The sequence below is a fragment of the Haemorhous mexicanus genome, chromosome 23, assembly GCF_027477595.1.
Source record: "Haemorhous mexicanus isolate bHaeMex1 chromosome 23, bHaeMex1.pri, whole genome shotgun sequence".
Lineage (NCBI taxonomy): Eukaryota > Metazoa > Chordata > Aves > Passeriformes > Fringillidae > Haemorhous > Haemorhous mexicanus.
In genome coordinates, this window is record NC_082363.1 from 7,322,110 (window position 1) to 7,346,162 (window position 24,053).

At 51.0% G+C, this 24,053-nt stretch overlaps 1 protein-coding gene across 8 annotated transcripts in view; it reads right to left on the bottom strand.

Moving 5' to 3' along the window:
* RERE (arginine-glutamic acid dipeptide repeats) overlaps nt 1–24,053 on the bottom strand; it is a 169,535-nt gene that overhangs the window by 45,469 nt on the left and 100,013 nt on the right. For all 8 annotated transcript variants that reach the window (XM_059866831.1, XM_059866830.1, XM_059866826.1 and 5 more), the window contains 4 exons: nt 23,332–23,380; nt 20,786–20,910; nt 18,283–18,382; nt 12,985–13,083 (listed from right to left, as the gene is read on the bottom strand). In XM_059866831.1, coding sequence (XP_059722814.1) covers nt 12,985–13,083; nt 18,283–18,382; nt 20,786–20,910; nt 23,332–23,380 — 373 coding nt within the window. The remainder of the gene's footprint in view (nt 1–12,984; nt 13,084–18,282; nt 18,383–20,785; nt 20,911–23,331; nt 23,381–24,053) is intronic.

Consider the following 24,053-nt stretch of genomic DNA (forward strand, 5'->3'; position numbering starts at 1 on the left):
TGCTGTTAACCTGTCTCTTCTGCCGTGGTGCTGCAATCCAGTTCAGAGCTCATTATTTCCTCTAAGAAATTCCTTGTGCTGTTTCATTCCCTCCCTATGATTTCCACCTGGTTAATGAGTGAAGAGCATTGTGTAATGCAAAACATTTACACACAGGGCCTCTTCTGATCTTTCTCAATCCAGGAAATGAGGATTTTATTTCTCAATCTTTCTAATAAAAAACAAAATCAAATCACCTCTTTAGACTATGTCCAAGAACAGTAAGTTCTTCTCCCAACCTCTTCCTTAATTCTAAGCAAACACAACGGGAGGTTTTGCTATTATGAAAGCAATGGGTTTAGTGCACGTCTGGGAAGGCCAGGTTTTTTAGGAAGATGCCAATGGAAGCTGTCACCACCTTCTATATTTAATATGCATTTTAAAGTTTTATAATAAATATGGTATGAAAATTTATGAGGTTTTCATTAACGGCAGATAAACACTAAATACATGAAAGCATCTTTACTTCTTGATCTTCACAAGCTGCAAAACTGCTGTTCAGCGTGCAGCACGTTTAGAGATATTTGAAAACAAAATCACGTTTTCACCCGGTTCTCTCAGGCAAAGACACGGAAAACCAAAATATTTTGGTGGTATTCATTAGATTCCAGTCTGTATGACAAGGCAGGGATGTTCCCACTGGAAATCCTGTGCAGAGTGCAGCCCTGGTCACCCACACGTGACACAAACCCTACACTCCCCAGGCCATCTGCCCCTGAGATCAAGTGTCCTCTCTAAACAAACTGACAAGGAATAGATCAGCTCAAAGCCTTCAAGGTGCCCAACAATTTGCTCTCTCCCTCCCGACTGCATCGCTTTGTCTTCCTGAAAAATTATCCTGGAAAAGGAGAGCCTGGCCCCAGAGTGGGGGACTGAGCCCAGAGCTCTGCGGGAGAGGCACCTCCCAGCCCCAGCCAGTGCCCACAGCAGCCACAGCCGAGCCATTAACAGCTCCCTCGAGGGAATGCCAAAAGATCCTGGATGATAATGACCCCCCTTCCACGGAGCTGCTTTTGTTGGGAACAATGGAGCTCCCATGGTACCTCTCTCTGGCTGGAAATATTGGTATTAAGTGAGCGTGAGCACAGCTGTGTGTAAATGACACATATAAACAGATTAGATTTGTGTATTTATACTGGATGCAAACACATTAATAGCACATTTGCATACCCAGTTGGCTAAATGAGATTGCATGCAGAGCAGGATTACTGGTTACAAACACATTTATTTAGGATTTTCAATAAAGTATTTATATTGCCGTTCAGGAGGTCAGAGTGGATTCATCATCCTTTTTCTCCTCTCTGCCTCCTCAGACACACACAAATGCTCTCCTCAGCCAGGCTGGCACAAGGAGCTGAGCTGGGCTGCTCAGCCCCAGGGCTGCCCCAGTTTCCTGCCAGGTCCCTCAGTGAAGGTGATCGTTCAAGGGCTCTCCTTGTGCCCACAGCACCACCCACTCCCGAAATGCCAGCTCACAAACCTCCTCTTCCCCTGCTCTGCTTAATGCCAGGGATCAATGCACGAGTCTGCACGAAAGGCAACGTGATATTGAAGGTGACACAACAGCTCTCAGACACTTCCAGAGCTGCAAGAGAATTCAGCTCTTCCTTCACCCCGGGCCTGGAGCTGTCAGGGTGTTGCTAACCTTCTGTGCTGACCCCAGCTGTATTTTCCCATCAGGATTTTAACCAGAGCTATTTTTACAAAGAGAAAGATTACAGGTTCACCCAAAAGCACCAGGCAAAGCTTTGATTCCCACTCTGTGCTCTACCTGTGTCTGGTGGAGTCCTGATGGGAAAGAGAAAACAAAACAGCAGAAAAATAAAATTAAAAAAAAAAAAAAATCAATGAATTCTGTCTAAACGAGGAGCCTTTCTGTTTGCCCTAATTGCACCCTGATTATCAGCTCTGGGATCAAATGCTCCCAAGCCCTCAGCCCCAGGCCCCTCCCAGGGCCCTGCCATAAATCATCCCCAAGAAATCATCCCCAGTGCTGGGAGGCACCAGGCCAGGTTGCCAGGCAACCTGAGCAGGAGGGATGCAGGGATGGATGGACGGACAGATGGATGGGAGCTGCTGACAAACAGCCACGGGGCTGCTCCACCAGACTGGGTCCTGGGCCTCCCCAGCCCTGCTCAGGCACAGCTGGAAAACCCAGCTCCAAAGGCTTCTGTGAGGAACAGCTGCTGCCTGCTCCATTCCTGACTGCTGCTGAGCTGTGGGAGGCAGAGATCACCCAGAGATCCCACAGAGATCCCAGAGATCCCACAGATCACCCAGAGATCCCACAGAGATCCCACAGATCACCCAGAGATCCCACAGAGATCCCACAGATCACCCACAGATCCCTCAGTGATCCCACAGATCCCACAGAGAGTGGCAGCAGCAATGTGATCCCCTAAAGGAGATACAATCAGAAACCCAGCCCAGGCAGAGCTGCAGCTGCTGATGCTCAGATCAAGCCCTGCCCTGGGCATTAAAGCAGCAGCAGGAGAAAAGGAAACCTGACTTTCCTTTCCTGCAGCTCTGCCAGGGCTGCTGGATAAAGAGCCCCTGGATGACTGCAGGCATTTCAGCCCTGGTAACCTCCCTGACAGTGCCACACTGCAGCAGGGGATGAAGAGGCAGGCAGAGGTGAACTCCTCTCGTTTAAGGCTGCTCAGTTTGCAGTTTCCTCTTCTCTGCCCCTTTCCAAACCAAGGCACGGAGGGCTGAGGGCAGCAGCACCTTCCAAAGGGAGCAACAAGTCCTGGGCCTGACAGAAAAGAGCTTTCTGTTTATCCAGCATTCTCTGTCTCCTGCAATCGACAGCTCCTCAGTGTTGCTAACAGAGCTAAGATGATTTCAGTGTGTTTTTCACAGAAATGATTTTCTAAAGGTGCCTTTTAAGAGTTAAACAGAACAAAGGTCTGGCACATTTGTGACCCAGAAAAGCAAAACAATGTGCTGCTGACAAGAGACAACAGAAAGCTTTTGATCATACTTCAGATTGCCTTTTCAACAATGAGATTCATTTCTGGTTGTTATTTTTAACTGCTGTTAAAATGCTAATATACAAAAAGCCTTCTTGTACCTCAAAACCAAAGAGCAAATGAAAAGAAAGAGGGGGACATGTTCCTTTTCAAGGACTACCTGAAGTATCTTGTGTCATCCTTCAAGGCTCACACACAGCATTTCCAGTGGAGTTCCCTACCACAGAAATGCTGCTCCCTTGGGACTTCAACCATTATTGTCAATTATCCTGGAGACAGTTTCTGCAGTCAAACAGGGATTTTTATGCAAATGGCAGAAGGAAACAAATAAAAGCACTTCAAGAGCCCCCAGACTTTGGAGCAATGAACAAATCCAAGAATAATGAGACAAAATGGGAATGATCCCTCTCAGAGGCAGGGATTTCCGGAGGTGCCTTCCCAGGTAAATCATTAACAGAGGAGCTGTGACTGCAGCCATGCCCAGGGTGGAATTCAGGCACTCAGATACAAATTCCAGGATTTGACCCTTGCCAAAATGATACCAGGCAACCTCTGGAAAGCCCCTGAATTCCTCTCAGAGTAAGCCTGCCACTTGCTGCAGTGGAGTGAGGAGACACCTGAGCATGCAAAGCTGGGTGGAAGAAATCCTGGGGATGACAAAATCAAACACCAGGCTGAGGGGTACATCCTCAGTGAGGGGCAGAATGGGGCCAGGAGGGAACAAGGGACCACAAACAAGAGAGGAAAAGATTACAGACTGGAAAATGAAGGGCAGAAATGCAGCTGTAACAAGGGTGAAGGCTGCAAAGGAAGCCCTGAAGGTGGATATTGTGGAGGGGGCAGGGGGAGGTGGTGCTCAGACTGTGGAATTGCCTCCCCAGACACACAGAACTGGACAATACCCCCGTAACAGATAAATGAAATATGCACCCTAAGAAAGCAGAGGTGCCCTCTTTGCCTTCCCCAATTTGTGGCAAATGGGATGTTGGATTTGAGGGCTGAAGTTATTCCAGAGCAGTGGAGGGGAATGTGCTGCTGTGCCATTTATCAGCTCCTCTAAATGCATAAGGCCTGCCTGATCAATGTCCCCACAGCCTAGAAGCCACATAAATCTGGGAATGCAGGCAGAGGGCTGGGGCAGCAGGGAGGAACAAAAGGCTGGGGAAACCCAGGCTGGATTGAGCTCAGGGGAGCTTCTGAGGCTGGGAAAGCTGAGGCACAACCACAAAGCCCTCACCACAAACCAGTCACAACCACGAGGCACAAGGTACAAAAACAACACTGGGCAGAGCAGCAGATTTTAACTGCAGCCTCCTGGGCACAGATCAACTTCTGTGAGCCAGCACGGGGCAGGGGGACAGCACGGGGACAACATGGGGCAGGGGGACAGCACGGGGACAGCACAGGGACATGGGGACAGCATGGGCACAGCACGGGGACAGGGGGACAGCACAGGGACAGGGGGACAGCACGGGGACAGCACAGGGACATGGGGACAGCACGGGGACAGCTCCCCACGAGCAGACAGGAGCTGGGTGCTCCAGGAGCTGCTCTGGGCCAGCCCCAGCTCAGGGTGAGGCTCCTCCATGGCCAGGGATGGACCCCAAGATCCTTCCAGGGAGCATTTCCACCCCAGGCTCACCAAGGGAGCCTCTGCAGCCCCAGCAGAATTCACAGAATCCTGGAAGATGCCGAGCTGGAATCCCCCCAGGAGCACTGATCCAGCTCTCATCCCTGGCCAGGACCCCCAGCAATCCCTCCCCGTGCCTCGGGCAGTGCCCATTGCCTGGGGAGCCCTTCAGTGCCCACCTCCCTCTGCAAGGTGAGGAGTCCCCTGGATCCTCACTGCTGCCCAACTCCTTCCATGGCAGCACCACCACCAGCTCTGCCATCCTTGTAGCTCCTGAGGGATCTGGGATGGATGCAGGAAATGATGAATATTTAGTCCCTACTCCTCCACTCCAGAAGCAGCCCATTACCAAACAAGTGACACCTTTACAAACTGAAATTAAATAATGGCTCCCGTGGAGGATTCCCAGCCCTGACAGGATGGCAAGTGATTTAAGTAACACCAAGCTGAGCAACTGGTGATGGATGGTGGCTGAGCCCTGGCTCTGGTGCAGCCTGGGATGGAACAAATGAGCATTTCTCAGCCTAATTGAACGTGGCCGCCCCGCTCGTGCACAGAGGAGACAAAGCTTGGTAATTTGCTTCATTAAAATGCATTTGTATGTCATCGGAAAGATTAAAAAAAAATTGGTTCTGTTGATAGGAGAGATTAGAAAAATAAAATTTATCATGCAAACAGCACTTGCAAATGAGGTGTATTTTGGCATTCAGACTGCTTATGTTGTGCAAGAAAGATAAGCCCTGAGCACTAAAGCACACAGAGCATCCACATTGTGACAGTAATCAACATTTCTTCAATAGGAATGATGTCACTACACCCATTTGAAGAGCATTTTGTCATTTGCTGCTGCAATGGCCACTGGGCCAGACTAAATAATTCCCAGCTAAGCTGTTGGGCAGAGCACAGAGAATCCAGTGACATTCAGGAAGTTTGGGGGTTTGGGGCTGTCAGCCTCTGTGTTCAAACAAAGAATCAAAGTCAAGACTCAGACAGAGACCCAAACTACCAGGGAAAAAAATTCAAAAATCAAATATCATCTTGTCAAGCTGCAGACAACGCTGTCATCTGTCTGCACTCGCTTTGTTTTAGGGGTGGGGGCTCTCGTGTTTGCAAAGCAATCTCCTTAGGAACAGCAAATTGCCATTCAGACACAAACAACTCCTCCAAAATAAAACAGACATTTGCCACGTCAACTAATCCATTCCTGGGCTCTGGGAGTTAATAAAGTGTAATTCCAACATTTGAAAAGGAGAGGCTTTTACCTATACCAACTTGGACTAAGCCAAAATCACTTGGAAAGAAGCTGCAGATTTCTATCACACACTAAACCCAGGAAAATATCAAAGCACTTCATTATTTATTGCTCTGTTTCAACTGCACTTCCACCAGAGGTGAGTTACTGCCCCTCCCTCAGCTCTCCAGCTATGCCAGAAGCTCTAAGCTCAGAAAATCCCCCTGGTGATGATCCCTGCCCTCCCAGCTGCTCCTCAGAATGCCATGACTCAGTTTCCTCCTGGAGCAGCACAGGAGGTTAAATTTAACCCAGACTCCGGATCCATCCCTGAGCAGATAAAATCTGGATAAAAGGTCAGGGTGCTGCAGGCAGGAGCTGGGCCCAGGAGGAGCCTGGGGCTGTTCTGTGCCCAGCCCAGGGCCCTGCTGGGCTCTGCTCAGCTCCTGCTCTGCCCCTGGGCTGGGACAGACCCACGGACACAAAGTGACCCTGCTGCTGAGCAGCACCAGCTCCTCGAGCCCTCTCTGTCTCTGAAAGCAGCCCTGTGCCCTGCAGGAGGACAAAGGCAGCCCCCACACCCCCAGCACCAGCTCCCATCTGGAAATCACAGCCAGGGATGATGGAGAGCACCAGCGAGTGCCAGGGAGCTCCATTTCTGAGATGCCCTTGAAAATGAGCTGGAAAATTCTGACAACCAACCTCTGTGGTGTTTGTTAATCCTGCAGGCAGCACATCCCTCCCCTTGGCAACAGGGAGCTCAGGGGCTTGGAGAGCAAACCCTGCTCTGAGAACACACCAGCAGTCCCTGAGTGCAAACCCTGCTCTGAGAACACACCAGAGCAGCCCCTGAGTGCAAACCCTGCTCTGAGAACACACCAGGAGCTCCTGAGTGCAAACCCTGCTCTGAGAACACACCAGAGCAGCCCCTGAGTGCAAACCCTGCTCTGAGAACACACCAGGAGCTCCTGAGTGCAAACCCTGCTCTGAGAACACACCAGAGCAGCCCCTGAGTGCAAACCCTGCTCTGAGAACACACCAGGAGCTCCTGAGTGCAAACCCTGCTCTGAGAACACACCAGAGCAGCCCCTGAGTGCAAACCCTGCTCTGAGAACACACCAGGAGCCCCTGAGTGCAAACCCTGCTCTGAGAACACACCAGGAGCTCCTGAGTGCAAACCCTGCTCTGAGAACACACCAGGAGCTCCTGAGTGCAAACCCTGCTCTGAGAACACACCAGAGCAGCTCCTGAGTGCAAACCCTGCTCTGAGAACACACCAGGAGCTCCTGAGTGCAAACCCTGCTCTGAGAACACACCAGCAGCTCCTCCTGAGTGCAAACCCTGCTCTGAGAACACACCAGAGCAGCCCCTGAGTGCAAACCCTGCTCTGAGAACACACCAGAGCAGCCCCTGAGTGCAAACCCTGCTCTGAGAACACACCAGAGCAGCTCCTGAGTGCAAACCCTGCTCTGAGAACACACCAGCAGCTCCTGAGTGCAAACCCTGCTCTGAGAACACACCAGAGCAGCCCCTGAGTGCAAACCCTGCTCTGAGAACACACCAGGAGCTCCTGAGTGCAAACCCTGCTCTGAGAACACACCAGGAGCCCCTGAGTGCAAACCCTGCTCTGAGAACACACCAGGAGCTCCTCCTGAGTGCAAACCCTGCTCTGAGAACACACCAGAGCAGCCCCTGAGTGCAAACCCTGCTCTGAGAACACACCAGGAGCTCCTCCTGAGTGCAAACCCTGCTCTGAGAACACACCAGAGCAGCCCCTGAGTGCAAACCCTGCTCTGAGAACACACCAGAGCAGCTCCTGGAGGCAGCCAGGATGGTTTGGGCTGTGCTGGAGCTGGAGGTTGGAGTTCTCCCCCATCCCACCCAGAAACAGCTCCTGGCCAGGCCAAGGGGCTGGGCTGGGGGGTTTTGGGATCAGCAGCATGGTAAATGCTCAGCAGATAAAAATACTCCACATGAGGGCAGAGAGATGGCAGATCAAGGAGCTCAGCAAACCCCAGAATGATGTTGTTTAGGAAACAGCAACTCCTCTGGCAGCTGGGCAAAGATCAACATCAGGGAAAGCACTGAAATCACCCACTCTGAAGCCAAGGTCACTGACAGGATTTATGGATTTATCCCTGAAGAGCCTTTGCTGAACATGAAATGCTGAAATAATTTTTTTTTAATCTCTCCCCCCGCCCCTTTGGGCTCCCTCATTTGCTGGAGGCCTTTAAATTTCATTCCTTTTCACAGCTGGTTAAACAATGGAATCTTTTGGCAAACTAAAAGGACAGAATTGATTGCCCTACACAAACTTTCCTGCACGTATAATTGATTTTTAATTCACTGCCTTATTTCCAAAAGGACTTGACAATAAACTGGTGCTGTATGTGCAGTATTGATCCCTCTCAACAAGGGCTCGGATCAAAGACTGATGCAAGTTAATCACAAACAAAAGATTGTTATCTTTCATCTAGGAACCTGTGTTTAAACCAAATTCCCCTTTTTGAGCTGTAACACACCTTGTATTTTCCAGCTGTACTGCACCTCAGCATTTTGTAAACCTGCCAGCTACTCAGTAACTATAATTTTATGCAACCTTTAAATAACAACTTTCCCCCCAAGCAGAATAATTTCATCCTTCACTGGTCACTTCTGACTCTGAGGGCTGACGGTTCTTTTCCACTCTGAGCTCTTAGAATAAGACACAGACAAGACCTTCCCACACGTGCTTACACTAAAATCTTATTTATTCTTAAAACACAGCTCCTAGAAGGCCACAGCAATCTGAGTCTGGTGGGTTTTTATCTCAGTGCTCAGCTAAGTTTCAGTTGTTCCTGACTATCACTCTTGCAGACGTGGCTGCATCACCAAATGCCAGGAAAGGTTCATTTAGTGGGACTGTCCCTGGTTATTTCCTGTGGCTAGAACAATGGCACTGAGCACTAACTGGTGTCAACCTCCCAAGCCCTGCAATGTGCTCAGCTTTGCCAATCCCCCCTTGTGATTTCTTTCCACTCCTCCACTCCAGAGGCTCTGTTTCAGTCTGGCTCTGAATTCCATTTTCTGCAGCTGTCACATAAACAGTAAATAAAGTCCAGGGTGTTTCTGCCCCAGGAAGCAGCTCTGTCTCCCAGCACACGTGAAGAGCCCTGGTTTCAAAGGAGAACATGAGAACAATGTTCTCATCAGCACTCACTCCAGCAGGGTGGATGAGGCATTTGAGGATGATTCCAGGCAAAGAAGCCAAGCAAATAAGTCTGTGGGTTTTGCATAAGTAATTCCCTGACCTGCCACACTGGATTACAAACACTTGCAAACATATCAGGAAAGGAGTTTGCTGTCTCTTGTTCTTCCTGGCAGAAGCATCTCCACTTGTGTTTTATGATAAACGAGTTTAAGCTGAAGCCAGGTGTGGATGTTTGAAAATTTATGAACTTGTAAATCGATGTACACGGCCAATTAGGATTTAGCAGCAGCCAGGATTAACCAGCCCTGCACATAAATGGAGGAGCTCGTTTGAATGGAGCTTGTTTACCTCAACCACTCGACATCAAGAGCCATGTAGAATATTCAAAAGGCAGAATACTTCAAGATAAAAGGCAGTGAGCAGGGATGGCAGGGGTGGCACTGCCAGTTCTGCACAGAGGTGCACAGTCCCAGGCCCTAAGGAACACCTGGCAGCTGCCTCTAGAGAATTTAACGTGGATGGAGCAAAGTGCAGAGCAGAAGGGAGGAATGCCCAGGGAAGAAAGTTCAAGCCCTGCTTCACCCAGATCTCCTTCAGCTCGGGAAGATGCAGCCCCGAGCTCCAAAGGTGCTCAATTAACCCTCACCAGGTCTTCATAATCAACACCTGAATGCTAATGAGGAGCACAGCTCCATGCAGGAGAGCATCCCTGTGCAATAAACTGCAGCAGAGCAGCAGCAAGCCCTGCCTGCAGCAAGCATGCATAAATAAACAGAATTAATAACTACCCAAGTGTGGACGGGTGACTTAATCTGTTTCGATTAGATGCAGCTCAGCCCCAGGCCTTTGTGGTATTTAAAATGTGTTCATCATGTTTAATTAAAAACCTAATAAACTGCAGGTTCCTTCAGCTCTGATTCGGATTTCTCTCTCCTGGAAGCCCTATTGATTTCATCAGAACTTGTGATAAAGAGAGAGAAAACAGCACATTGTGAATGAGGGATGAAAGTGTGAGCTGGAGCTGGGCTGTCCCTCCAGCACAGAAACCTTCCCATCAGGTCACCCACACCACAGGAGCTCGCTGTGCCTGCACAGATCCCACTTGGAGAGGTTACTGGTCCCCCATGGGAGCTCACTTTTGCACCTGGAGCAGGCTCAGAACTGCACTGACACCCCTGAGCTACGAGAGCCATTCTGCAGAGAAGATTTTCTCCCAGGATTTTCCATGGTGATTCTTCAAGGACAGTTTGTCTTGGGAGATGTCCCCACTGGAACCAGAGCAGGGAATGGGGATGTCCATTTAACATCAGCTGGAGCAGTTCCTGATCCTGGCTCCAGGTCTGGCACCTCAACTCCACCTCCAGGGCAGGCAGAGAGGAGCAGAGGCACTGCCAGACCCTCCTCAGGCCCCAAACCCCCCTCCCACAGCAGCCACCAGGGATTTCCCAGTGGGGAAGAGCAGGGCAGCCCCGCTCCATCCCCAGGGGGATTTCTGGCTGCCTGCACCCAGAACCCCACACCTGGCAAAGACTTGGAGGGGAATGTTCAGAACTCACTGCTCTGGCCCCTGGGCTGCCTTTGAGAGGAGATTGACACCTGCAGGAGGCACAAACCAGGACAATTTGCTCCTGGCTTCTCCCCAGACAATCCCCCTGCTGCATCCTGCTGCCTGTGGAACCACAGCCCCTGGGCACCAGGAGATGCTGCTGGGGTTGTGCCTGCTCAGGAGGCCTCAGCCAGGCACTCAAGGTGCCAACTGCTGCAGCTTGCCCACAGGAGTGGATCCTGCAGCATTCAGAGACACCAAGCCCTGCCCATCAGAGCTCTGCTGGAAATGGATGCTGTCAGGTGGGGAAGGAGCCCTCAAAACAGGAAACAGCTGCTGGAGCTGCACAGCAGAGCAGGAGAGCCCTGGCCACTCTCACAGGCTGTGTGCAAGGCTGGCTCCCACCCTGGGCCTCTGCATTTACATACTGGGACCAGAAAAGCTTTAAAAATAGCCACAGGGTCAGAGGCACGAGGGAAACAACAAAGCCCAGCCCTCATATTTACACAGCCCCATGTAACTCAATCAGTGGCCAATTTTATCCTCTGTTTAATTCCATCTAAACATCTGCAACCACATCAGCAGCAGGAAAAATACCACAGCTCCCATCCTTTGTTTCAGTCAGGTCTGACACTGCCAAGCAGCTCCTACCTCCCAGTTTGGACACAGGCAGCAGAGCTGCTCTGATGGAAAACAAAGGCTTTGGCTTTGGCCAGCTGAGAGCCCACAAAAAGTTTTAAATGTGCTGGTATCATTATCATCATTATTATAATTGTTGTTATTCAGGTTAACTGACCAAAGCTCTGTATCAGGTGTGGGATCTGCTTATTCATCCAACTCAAACTCTAATCTCAGGGTTTCAATTTCAGTAGGCCACATGTGCTGGGCTGCCAGAAGAGATTTATTTCAAGCCTAGCCCAGGACAGGGACTGGACCTGGGTCTGCATTTCCCCCAGAACTCTCTGGGATGATCCCCCAGCACATCCCTGCCCCGAGATGGAGGCACACACAGAGTTAATGCTGCCACCACAGCTTCACTGTTTGGGCCAGACTCTGGGTTTGACACCTCAGTGTTCTGTGACCAACACTTCAGTGCAGAACTCCCCTGCAGTTCAGCAGCCTGGGGGTCAGAGTTCTCTCAGTTTCCCAGGGCTGCAGTAAGGAAACCTCCCCTGCAAGGCTCCCAAATGCAGCCCAGCTGCCTGGGGCTGGAGCTGCAGGGACCAGGAGGCTCTGAGGCTGTGCAGGTGGAGCTCTGCTGTCTATAAATAAGAGCACAGTTTGATCTTTGGCTCTGCCCAGCCTGGAGGGCTGCCAAATGTTTCTGGAAACTTGGACGGAGCAGAACAAGAACAAATATGATAAAATGAGCTGGGGCTGACAATGATTTATGGAGCCAGTGATCATTACCCTGTGCTCACAGCCTGCACTCCTGCAGTAATGCTTCACTTTTCAATAAACTTTGGTTTTTTCCATTGGTAAGGCTCAATTCTCTCTCATTTAACAGGGGTGGATCCTCCAAAGCCCTGAGTGCAGCAGCTCCAGCACTCACAGCTCAGGACAGCTGATGGGAAGAAAGGAGAAAAAGCTACAGAGAGAGAGAGAGAGGGGCTGGCACAACTTCCCCTGCTGTGTGCAGGGAGCTCAGCCCAGCCTCAGCACAGCCAGGGCAGAGCCCTGCCAGCCTGGGTTCCAGCACTCAGTCCCCACACAAAGCTCCTTTGGGCTGAGGGGAGCGAGCCCCAGGCTCTGCCCCTGCCCTGGATCCTCCTCCACCCCCAGGCAGCCACAGAGGGGCTTTGGTGGGCCTGGACCAGCCCCAGCCAGGGCTCTGGGCTGGCCCAGCCTCTCCAGGAAGGTTTAAGTGGGGAGAGAGCAGGGCACACATCCTGCACTGCAACAACTCCCTGAAAGCCTTGCAGAGAACCTGCAGCCTAAAAAACCTCTCCAGCCACTGCCTGAATAATTACAGCCACCAAGAGAACATGAAAGTTTCCTCCATTAGTCAGGCCTATTTCCCAACACCAATGCCAGCTTTCTTAGTAGCTTAACAAGATCACTTTTATTTTTGTTTACTTCTTTAAACACTTCACCAATTAACCAGCTTAAAAACTGACCCACTCAAGGCAAAAAAAAAAAAATTAAAAAAAAAAAACAACCAAACTTTTCTCCTGCCACTTTTCCATGAGTAATTAATTCTGTCATGCACTGGATCAGGTTTTTTCATTTATACACATGCATGTGTATCTTTGTTTACACATCCACCCTCTTCCTGCTCATAAAGAAAACCTCTTTAGGAAAAAAAAAACCCCAACATAAAAAAGCAAGAGCAGCAAGGTGAACCATAAAGGCTGGAGGAGATAAATCATTTCCTACCACTTCATCTTCAGTCCAACACTTCTCAATCAGCTTTGGCACAGGTTTCTTCACCAGGCGCTGCAGGGCTTTCCCAGCATCGTAGTTGCTTTCATGGAGCTGGAAAAGAAAGAAGACAGATAGATCATCCAAAGGAATTAGCAGTGATCTGATATTGGAGGGGATAAAAACCACTACAGGGAGCCACGTGAGATGTTCTGTGCCTCACTATTGTTCTGTTGATGGAGGAGGTGAGCTGCAAACAGCCTGAGGGGGGACTGAGGTTTCTGAGGGAAGAGGCAGCACCAAACCCAGCAGGGATCTCCCCTCCTTCCCACACCTGCCCCAGGTCAGGCTCAACCCAGAGCCACCCTGCTCCCTCCCACTCACAGGGCTCAAGGTGATGTCAGCCATGACAAAACAAAAATTAAGACGTGATGGGTTATACTTCACACAACTTGGCTCCAGCCTCCTGTGGTCAGCAGGAGAAAAAAAATTAAAAAAAAAAACAACTTAAAAGAAAATAGTTCTAAGGCTCCCACGGTCTGCAGTGCCTACTCACAGGCATGGAAATGAGATGTTGCCTTTTCTGCTGGGTACACGTTAATTTTCCTCCCTGTTTGTGCTCCAGCACTGGGAACAAATCCATCTCAAAGAAAAAAGCACTGTTTGTTTTGCCAGCTCACCTTGCAAATGCCTCTTTTCTGTGCATGCCACTACCTAGAGGATTTTGCACTCAGGGGATGTGGCAGTGCTGAGGAGAATGGGGCTCCTGTTTTCCTCCCAGAGCAGCAGCAATGCCAGAGCTCTCTGTACCTTGGAGGGCATCTTTATTTTGCCTCAAGGACAACACGTGTTTTTCCCTGGCAGCCCCAGTGCCCAAGCAGCTCAATCTGCAAGGAAAATAAACCAGACAAGCCCAGAAAGAACAGCCTGGGCTGACAGGCAGCTGCTCCAGAAAAAGAGAAGTTTACAGGCCAGCAAGGCTGTCCCAGCTCAGCCACAGATTCCATGGGGTGAACTCCTGAGCAAGTAATTAATTAATAACAATCCCAAACCCCATCATGGAGCAGAGAAGACCCTGTGAAAACATGATACAAGCTTAGAGGCTCCTGAAAAATGTTAATTTTAGCAGGTGGGAGTGGAAAAAGATGTTTTATAAATGCCAGGAGTGGAATAATGCAGCAGAAAGGAAAAATATTTTCTCTAAGTGCTGGAGTTAAATTCACATGTTCCAGTCTGGCTCATTCTCTGCTTTCAGGCATTTAGTATTCCTGAGCACTTCACTGGCAAGATTCAGAGTATAAATAACAGCTAATGATGACTGCCTCTGGTTTCATTAACTTCTGCTTGAACTTCCCCAGGTATTTCTATAAACACTGCATCACTGTCCAGCCAGCCAGAGAATCTCCATTTTTAGCATTAACTCTGCACCCAGATTTGGCTCCGCCAGGAGATCTGACCTGTGAACAGCAGCAGCAGAGGGAACCACCACAAACGTGCCTTGAAACAGAAAACACAGCAACTTCTGCACCACAGAGCAGGGTGACAGCAGAACCTGGAGGTGCACGTGCCCAAAGGCTCCCTCACACTGCTTTACAGAAAGCCAGGTCCCAGGGAAGGGATTTCCCACCGAGGCTGCACAATCCCACAAGGTTCCAGTTCCTCCTGCTGCCCTTTCTGTCTGGGTGATGCTGCAAATAAATTCTCCTCTGGCATGGCTCAGCTGTCAGGCACCTCCAGTCTGTAATGAACCCATGAATTACATCTTGCAGCTCTGACATCTCTGGGCTCGCTCATCAAAATATTGTTCTTCAATTGTAATTTATAACTTAATTTAAATGTCCCTTTCCTGTGACCTTTTTAGAGCAGAGTGCCACTGCATCTGGCAGCTCCTGCTCCAGCAAGGCTTCCTCTGGCAATTACAGCCATTAGGCTGTGCCTTGGAAAGCCCAGCTCAGGCAGGCTGCATTCAGGGCTCAGCATTAAATAATTGCACCCCTTTAAGAGCACTGAGATCCCAGGGCCTTTTTCTCCAAGGGAAAATTGCTGCAATCCCATGGGAGTTTGAGTGAACTGCTTCAGAAGCAGAGTCCCAGCCTGGTTTGGGCAGGGCCCAAGGGCAGAAGGGATTGTTCAGCCAAATCCCCTTCAGTGGGGCTGCAGGGAGTCCAGCAGTGATGGACAGCCCTGGAACTCCAGAGCTCCCCAGCCCCAGACTGGCTCTTCCTTGGGATGGTGCCTGTCCCACATGCCAAGATGGGGGAGAAGGGAAAAGACAAGGAAAATGAGGAGCAGGATGGGATCAGTGCCACCAGCAGCTCCATCTCTGGGTGTGATAACTCCAGCCCAAGACCTGATTTAATACAAAATGTAAGTCAGGCCACTTCTTTCAGGGGCAGAGCTGACAAATGTCAGTGGGCTGTGCATGTTCTGTGCAGCTATGGACATCCTGCCCTGCTGTGAAAACAGAATCTGCTCCTTTTAATTGCTATCATTTCTAAAACCCAGCAGAGAGGAGCCCCAAGTGCCCTTTAGGGTATAATCTGGCTATCAGACAACATTTAAAAAAACTAAAATTAAAAACAAAACCAAGCCAACTTCCATCTCTTTCCCCCAGCTCTAATCTATTTCAGGTGCTGCAGATTAAAAAGCTGCTGTTTGTGATGCAGCCACTCTGCACTGGCACTGCCAGGGAGGTGCCAAAGAGCCCAAATGCAGCTGCAGAACAGCTGTGGGGCACTGCAGGCACGGCCAGGCAAAGAAATGCCAATTACCTGCAAAACTCACCACAGCACTTTGAAAACACCTCCCAAAACCAGCAGCATTTTGCACATTCTCCCAAAATGTTATCAGCAACCACAGCAGCAGGTTTGGCCCCTTCTGGCCTGCCTGTAGGAGCGAGGATGAGGATGAATGGAAGTTCCAGAGGCAGAACTGTCTCCTGCACTGAGGTGGCTCCAGCTGGGACAGGCCTGGGCAGGGAGCCTGGCCCTGCCTGCTGTGAACCAGGAGAGCAGCTGCTCATTAACATCACCCACCAGGAAAACCAGTCAGAAGGAGAAATGCTAACATATATTTAAATGATTTTTTTTTATGCTTTCAACCTTGTCTGTAGTTAATGAACAAGAAAATCTGGTCTAAGGGCAAGTTAAAACAGGGAGTAATTTGTCTGGGTGACATCTTAGTTAGAAGTGAGTTTCCTTGCACTGAGATTAGCCTGTCATGTCTGTCACTCATAATGACACGTTCCCATGCAGCAGAGCCATGAGAAGGCACAACACCACTATTAGTAAAGAGAGATTTACACAATATTAGCATATCACTGTTTGGGCTCTCCTCCATGCAGCACTACACGAGCTTAAGTGGTGCTGTTTTTTCATCTGCTGGGGATAAACAGGAGTGGCTGGCTGAGATTTCCCCAGCAGAAACACGAACCAAGCCCCAGAGAGTCTGAGCTGCACACGGAGTCTGCAGCCTGCCTGCCCCAGGGGCTGCTCCACAGGACACCAGGCCAGGCTGACCTCTGGGAATGAATTCTTCCTCTGCAGCTCTGGCCAACCCGAGCACAAAGCAGGGAAGGGATCCCTGCCTGGCCTGGGAGCTCTGGGAACAGCCCTGCAGAACCTGTGACCAGCAGGCACAGGTCAGGAGGATGAGAGAGGTCATGAGTTCCTGCCTTTGCCCTGGTGTGGACACAGAAAGGATCTTAAAGCACCTCTGGTGCTAAATCAGAGTCTGGGGGCAAAGAGGAGGGAAGGAGGGAGGGGAAGGAACGACTCCCAGAGCTCCCCCAGCCCTCCCTCCCCAGCACTGCCAGCAGAGCAGGGTCTGTGCTCAATATTCACCTTGATCCCTCCTTCCCTGCACCACCAGACCTGGCAGCACCTTCCCCCAGGGCAGGAGGAGCTTCCTGGGATCATCTCCTCCCCAGTATTATGGGAAAGGCTTGCAGGAGCTGCTGTGTGCTCCTCCAGCCCCCCCAGTCCCACAGGGGCACCACCAGGAGGGCAGCAAACTCCAAATGAAAACTCCATTTCCTTCCTAAGGGTTACAGTGACAAATGTGGCAGCAACAGCCAAACAAAGGACCAGGAGCAGGAATTCACCTGGAATGCTGAGTGAACAATCCTGGCAGTGAGCTGAGATACAAACACATGTGTGTGATGTCTGTGTGCTGCACTGTGCCTCCCATGATCTTCATTTCTATCTGCCATAATTAACAATAAATCATTCTGGGGGCTTACAGCACCTGTTATTACATAAATAAAACAGCAGCAAAGGAGCTTGTCAGGACTGATTTATGTCAAGTGCTACCCTGAAGTTTATTGGATTTCCATAATAAGAAATCATAGCACACCATTTTCTTTTACATTCGTCTTCTGGGTTGCATATGGTAATTTCTAAACAAAGACACAGCTTACTGCAGGTTAAGAGGCTCACAAATCATTTATCAGATTAATCTGATCTCTTTTAAATAGGTGGTGAACTCAAAGATAAAAGAGGCACCATTTTGTCAGGACAACAGGTGAGCTATCTGAACTGTTTAAAGCCAAAAAAGCAGGGTCTCAGAAATAAGTCAAAGTTTCTTAAAATATCCCTGACAGAACTATTATTTATATGGAAACTCTTTTCCAGAAAAATTCAAAGTGGACAAGGAAAGCATTTCCTAAAACAGACATGCACTAGAAACACAAAGAGAAAAGAACCAGAAGAACAAAACCAAAATATTTTGGGACTAATCTAGTTTCAGAAGCAAGAGCTCCACAAGTGCAACTGCAGATTCCTGGGGCTGCCAAGCGATTAAAGGCAGTAATTAAAGTAGATAGAGAAGCAGTGAGTTAAATGAATTTTCTGCATTAGGCTATTATTGTAGATAAGGGCAAAGAAATTCCAATTCCAAAAGCTCTTTAATGATTATTGACCTTAACAGAAATTTGAGTCTCTGAGAAGGAAGTCGGGGAAGAGCTCAGCCAAGGGGCCTCCATCCCAAGGACAGGAACTCAGGGAGCAGAATGCAGGCATCTCAACCCCAGCTGAAACCCAGACTAGACCCCAGGAGCCAGCTCGGGGGCAGCTGAGCCAGCCCCAGCTCCAGCTGCTGGCCCTGAGCTGAGCAGCCTCCCCAAAGCACTGGGGTCACCCTTGAGGGGAGCTCATCACTGAACTTCTGCAGCTCGGAGCTCTGAAAACCCCCTGGTGTTGGAGAGCAAGTTCCCACCCAGAAATGGGACCCCAAAGCCTGGCTGGAGGCTGATGCCCTCAGTGGCTGCTCTGGCAGCCCAGGAGGGGCAGGAGGGCTGTGCCCAGGGTCACTCACTGTGTTCAGGGCGTTGAGGGTGGTGTCGTCCCGCGAGGCAGCCACGCATCCGTCCTCCGTGGAGCCCCCGTCACACATCCCTGCAAAGGCTGCCATGCTCCTGCAAGCCAGGGGACAGACAGGGGACACTGCTCAGCTCTGCTGGGGCACCCCCAGTGCCCCACACACTCTGGGGTCACAGCCCAAATCCTGGATTTTGAGGTGCACAGTGCCCCACACACACCCTGGGCTCACACCCCAAATCCTGGATTTTGAGGTGCACAGTGCCCCACACACACTCTGGTGTCACAGCCCAAATCCTGGATTTTGAGGTGCACAGTGCCCCACACACACACACACACAGACACTGGGGTCACACCCCAAACTGTGGATTTTGAGGTGCACAGTGCCCCACACACACTCTGGGCTCACAGCCCAAATCCTGGATTTTGAGGTGCACAGTGCCCCACACACACACACACACACACTGGGGTCACACCCCAAACTGTGGATTTTGAGGTGCACAGTGCCCCACACACACTCTGGTGTCACAGCCCAAATCCTGGATTTTGAGGTGCACAGTGCCCCACACACACACTGGGCTCACAGCCCAAATCCTGGATTTTGAGGTGCACAGTGCCCCACACACACTCTGGGGTCACAGCCCAAACTGTGGATTTTGAGGTGCACAGTGCCCCACACACACACACTGGGCTCACACCCCAAACTGTGGATTTTGAGGTGCACAGTGCCCCACACACACACCCTGGGGTCACAGCCCAAATCCTGGATTTTGAGGTGCACAGTGCCCCACACACACACTGGGCTCACACCCCAAACTGTGGATTTTGAGGTGCACAGTGCCCCACACACACACTGGGCTCACACCCCAAACTGTGGATTCTGAGGTGCACAGTGCCCCACACACACACAGACACTGGGGTCACACCCCAAACTGTGGATTTTGAGGTGCACAGTGCCCCACACACACTCTGGGCTCACAGCCCAAACTGTGGATTCTGAGGTGCACAGTGCCCCACACACACGGGGGTCACACCCCAAACTGTGGATTTTGAGGTGCACAGTGCCCCACACACACACTCTGGGGTCACAGCCCAAACTGTGGCTTTCAGGGCCTTGTGACACTGTGCATCAAGTAAGGCCCACGGAGCTGCAGAGCTGAGTCACCCCAGCACACAGAGCAAATCCAGCATTACAATCCAATCTCATTTGCTTTCATCAGCCACAAGTCTGCACTGCCAAAGCAGCAGAGCCTGAGCAGGATTACAGAAGCTGAAACCTGCAGACAGAACAGTCTCAGCAGACAGCAAACTCTGTGCTGTCATCTGGGTTTTAATATGTCAGAAAACTGACTGAAACCATTCCCCAGCCTCTGAATTCTTGCAAGCTACAAGTAACTTACTGAGACTCTGAAGTACTGTGAAGCCCACCAGTGGGTGGCTGAACCCACCAGGGCAGACCTGAAGAGCAAACAGGAGCTCCCAAGGGATTGGCTCCCTGCAGGGATCCTCTGCTGCTGCAGCCAGAGCAGCTCCTGCCTCATCACCCACCCCACACCTCACTGCTGCCCTGGCACTGCACCTCCAGAGCCACAGAGGATGGAGCTGCTGTGCTGCCCCAACCTGAGAGCTCCTCCCTCATCACCCACCCCACACCTCACTGCTGCCCTGGCACTGCACCTCCAGAGCCACAGAGGATGGAGCTGCTGTGCTGCCCCAATCTGAGAGCTCCTCCCTCATCACCCATCCCACACCTCACTGCTGCCCTGGCACTGCACCTCCAGAGTAACAGAGGATGGAGCTGCTGTGCTGCCCCAGTCTGAGAGCTCCTGCCTCATCACCCAGCCCACACCACACTGCTGCCCTGGCACTGCACCTCCACAGCCACAGAGGATGGAGCTGCTGTGCTGCCCCAGTCTGAGAGCTCCTCCCTCATCACCCATCCCACACCTCACTGCTGCCCTGGCACTGCACCTCCACAGCCACAGAGGATGGAGCTGCTGTGCTGCCCCAGTCTGAGAGCTCCTGCCTCATCACCCACCCCACACCTCACTGCTGCCCTGGCACTGCACCTCCAGAGCCACAGAGGATGGAGCTGCTGTGCTGCCCCAGTCTGAGAGCTCCTGCCTCATCACCCAGCCCACACCACACTGCTGCCCTGGCACTGCACCTCCACAGCCACAGAGGATGGAGCTGCTGTGCTGCCCCAGTCTGAGAGCTCCTGCCTCATCACCCACCCCACACCTCACTGCTGCCCTGGCACTGCACCTCCAGAGCCACAGAGGATGGAGCTGCTGTGCTGCCCCAACCTGAGAGCTCCTCCCTCATCACCCATCCCACACCTTGCTGCTGCCCTGGCACTGCATCTCCAAAGCCACAGAGGATGGAGCTGCTGAGCTGCCCCAGTCTGAGAGCTCCCAAGGTCTCAGCTGACAGCCCCAAGGGAAGGAGGGGCTGCAGCCACCCCAGGCCTGCCCAGGCCAGCAGGAAGGTGCTGAACTCACCTGGCTGCCCTGAGGTACATCAGCAGGTCGCAGTCGTTGACTCCTGGCATCCACACCAGCTCCTCGTGCTGTGTCACCGTGTCCCCGTCCGGGGACGGGAAGGGCTGCAGCTCTGGGAGCTTGGCCTGCAAAACCAGGGCACACACACATGGCAGCTGCTCCCAGCCCAGGAGCACGCACAGCCTCTGGAATGCTCTGCTCTGGTGGCATCTGGCAGGGGGAAGGAGCTCAGACTACGGGTGAAGGGTTTGTTCCACGTTTCAGAACTCTGAGGATGCTGAGGGCGTCGAGCCCAACCCATCCCCTCCATCCAGCACTCCTTCCTCAGAGGGCAGTGACTTTCCTGATGATCATTCTGGGCCAACACCACCTCAGCCCCCTGCCAGCAGAGCCCCTCTGCAGACAGGAGCAGCAGGGATGGGAAGGAAAGCACCTGGTGGCTCGGAGCTCCAGAGCTGCTGGACAATTCCCTCAGACACAGCAGCTGCATTGTCACAGGGATGCTGATCCAGCTGAAACCCTCCCAGAACACACATGAAGGAAGGCTGGAAGGGAGCTACCAGATGGGTCCCATTTGAAATCAGCAAGAAACCCTACAGATCTGACCCCAAGTTTAAAATGAAATGCTCGGTAAATCACTGGAACTCTGAAGGGAAACAAAGACATTTCCTGAAAGGGAGATAGCTCAGCAAAATGAACACTGCCTCTAAATAATATTGCACTCTATCCAGAGACCCAATTAGCATCTTTAGTCATCTCCTGCTCCAAGATGAGATAGCTGAGAGCCTCTTCAGAAACAGCTTTTAAGCCCCATAATTACCTCCTATGCTCACAACGCTAAACGTATTTGAGAGGCAACATTTATACATAACCAGTAATTACAAGTCACAGGTTCAGATGGCTTTCATGTTCTGCTCTTTAATCTGCACTTTATTTCACTTCTTGCCTGGGAAAATGGGGATGTCATTGAAGTTCTCTCCTGGCTGGGGATAAGGCAGCCCTGGGATTTCTGTGAGAGGCACTCCAGCAAGCAGGGGGCTGCACCAGCCCAGCCTCTGCCTCCTGTACCCTTGGAATGTGCTGGATTATACCCCAGGAGCAGCTTCCTCCTCCTCACAGCCTCACTGAGGCTGCAGCAGATCTCCATGATCAAGCTGTGACCCGTGGCCACCTTGTCCCCAGCCCAGAGCACGGAGTGCCACCTCCAGGGCTGGGCACCCCAAACCTCCCTGCCTGCCCCAGGAGCACCCCAAACCTCCTGGCTCCCCCAGGAGCACCCCACACCTCCCTGCCTGCCCCAGGAGCACCCCAAACCTCCCTGCCTGCCCCAGGAGCACCCCACACCTCCCTGGCTGCCCCAGGAGCACCCCCAGAGCAGGGAGGTGAATTCTCAGAGCCTGCACTCCTACAGAACCCCTGTCTCCTCTCGTGTCCCTGCTGCTGTGGGCACACAGGCAGGAGTGGGGGGTCAGTGCACTGAGCAAAGCCCAGCCCAAGCCCTCTGAGCTGTCCTGGGCACAGCTGAGGGACAGTGAGGGCTCCAGAGCCCCTGCTGGGAGCTCAGGCTCTGGGTTCTGCTGCTCTCTGAGGGCTGTCAGTGATGACATCTGGCAGAACCAAGCAGGAGTGAGGGAACAATGGAAGTCTCAAGCACGAAGCCAGCAAGAATTAACAGGATTCTAAATCCAGGGACCTTCTTCCTTTTTCTTCCCCATCCATAAATGCACGTGGCAATTACAGCTCAGGGCAGGTGACTAATGCCTGCCAAAATATTAGATGACAATTTGAGATGAAAGTTGTTTTGAAGGTATCATTTACAGTGCTCTTGTTATGACTCCTGAAAAGAACACTACAGGTTTAATTGCCAAGGACTTTTTTCCTCTGAAGGCAAAACATCCTCAAGAATGTGACATCAGGTTCCATAAATATTTACTTTCACTAGTTCTTAAACAGGATTTTTAAGAGGGTCTGAATGAATATTCATCACTTGGATGCAAACTCCAGCACTTGGACACTACAAAGTCAATTCCTCAGGAAAAGGAGAGGCCCCACCTCCCAGGGACAGATCTGGCCCTATGAACCAGAGCAGCTGGATGCTAATACTCTTGAAGAACAGATTATTCCCAATGCTTATGAAGGATTTCTCTCCAATTAGAATTAGCATACCAGGAACATCGAGAGCCTTAACCTTATTCTGCTTCCCAGTGTGTGAACACACTCAGCAGCTCCCTCAGTCTCTGTTGTAACAATCCCAATGCCTTAAAGAACTTCTTCTACTTCCAGCAGCTCTCACATTCCCTCAGTCTGACTCAGGAATTAACCCAACAGCACTTCTGCTACAGAAAATCATCAACATATCAACATCTGACACAGAAAAATCTCAGGAACTGAGCTGAGGAAGGCTGAAGAACTCACTGAAGTGAGTCAGGTAAATTTGAGTCTAAAATCCCTCCCCATGTCTGAACACATGCCATTTTAAACACCTGTCATCTGCACTCTCAAGAGGCCAGAGCACCTCTGGATGCTGAACACAAACCAAGCCTTACCTGGTGGCTGGGTCCCACTCTGATTTCACCTTGGGTACTGTTTAGCCTCCTAAGGTACAAAAAAAAAACAGCAATGAGAATGAATTTCATCAATTGCAATTCTGAGTGTTCCTCTTTTTTGTCACTGCATTTCCAGTGCAAATGGAGCAGGAGCAGAAACAAAACATCACTGAGAGAGCAGGAGGGGATGTGCTCAGGTGTGCTGGGTAACCTGCCCTGTGAAGGGTCCCTGGGCAGGGCCCGTGCCACCCTCCCAGGAAACAAATCCACTCCAAATATGAGCCAAAAGCCTCCAGAAACAATCAGAACATGTCAAAGTGTCCTCCCCCAATGCATATTTTTCCAAGACAACCTGACACTGTTTTCTTGTTTTCAGGCTATGCAAGGAAATGACTGAACTAGGAAATCCATTTTCTATTTACAAAGTCACACATTAAATACCAGGTTACTACAAGGTGTCAGAATCCCTCCCTGAGAGGGGCAAAGGGGAAGCTGACAACAGAAGATGCTGATGCTCTTCCTTTCCTCCCAGGATTCATTTCAAGGCCATGCACATCCCTGCTCTCCGTGTTCCTGTGCAGGGTTTGTGCCCACCCTGAGCCCTGGGCTGGGCTCAGCTCACACAGGAGGAACCCAACACCCCCAGCCCCAGTTCAATGATAAACAGACATTTAAAACCAAGGCTGGAGCATCCTGAAATTGCAAAGTTAAAAATCAAAGTT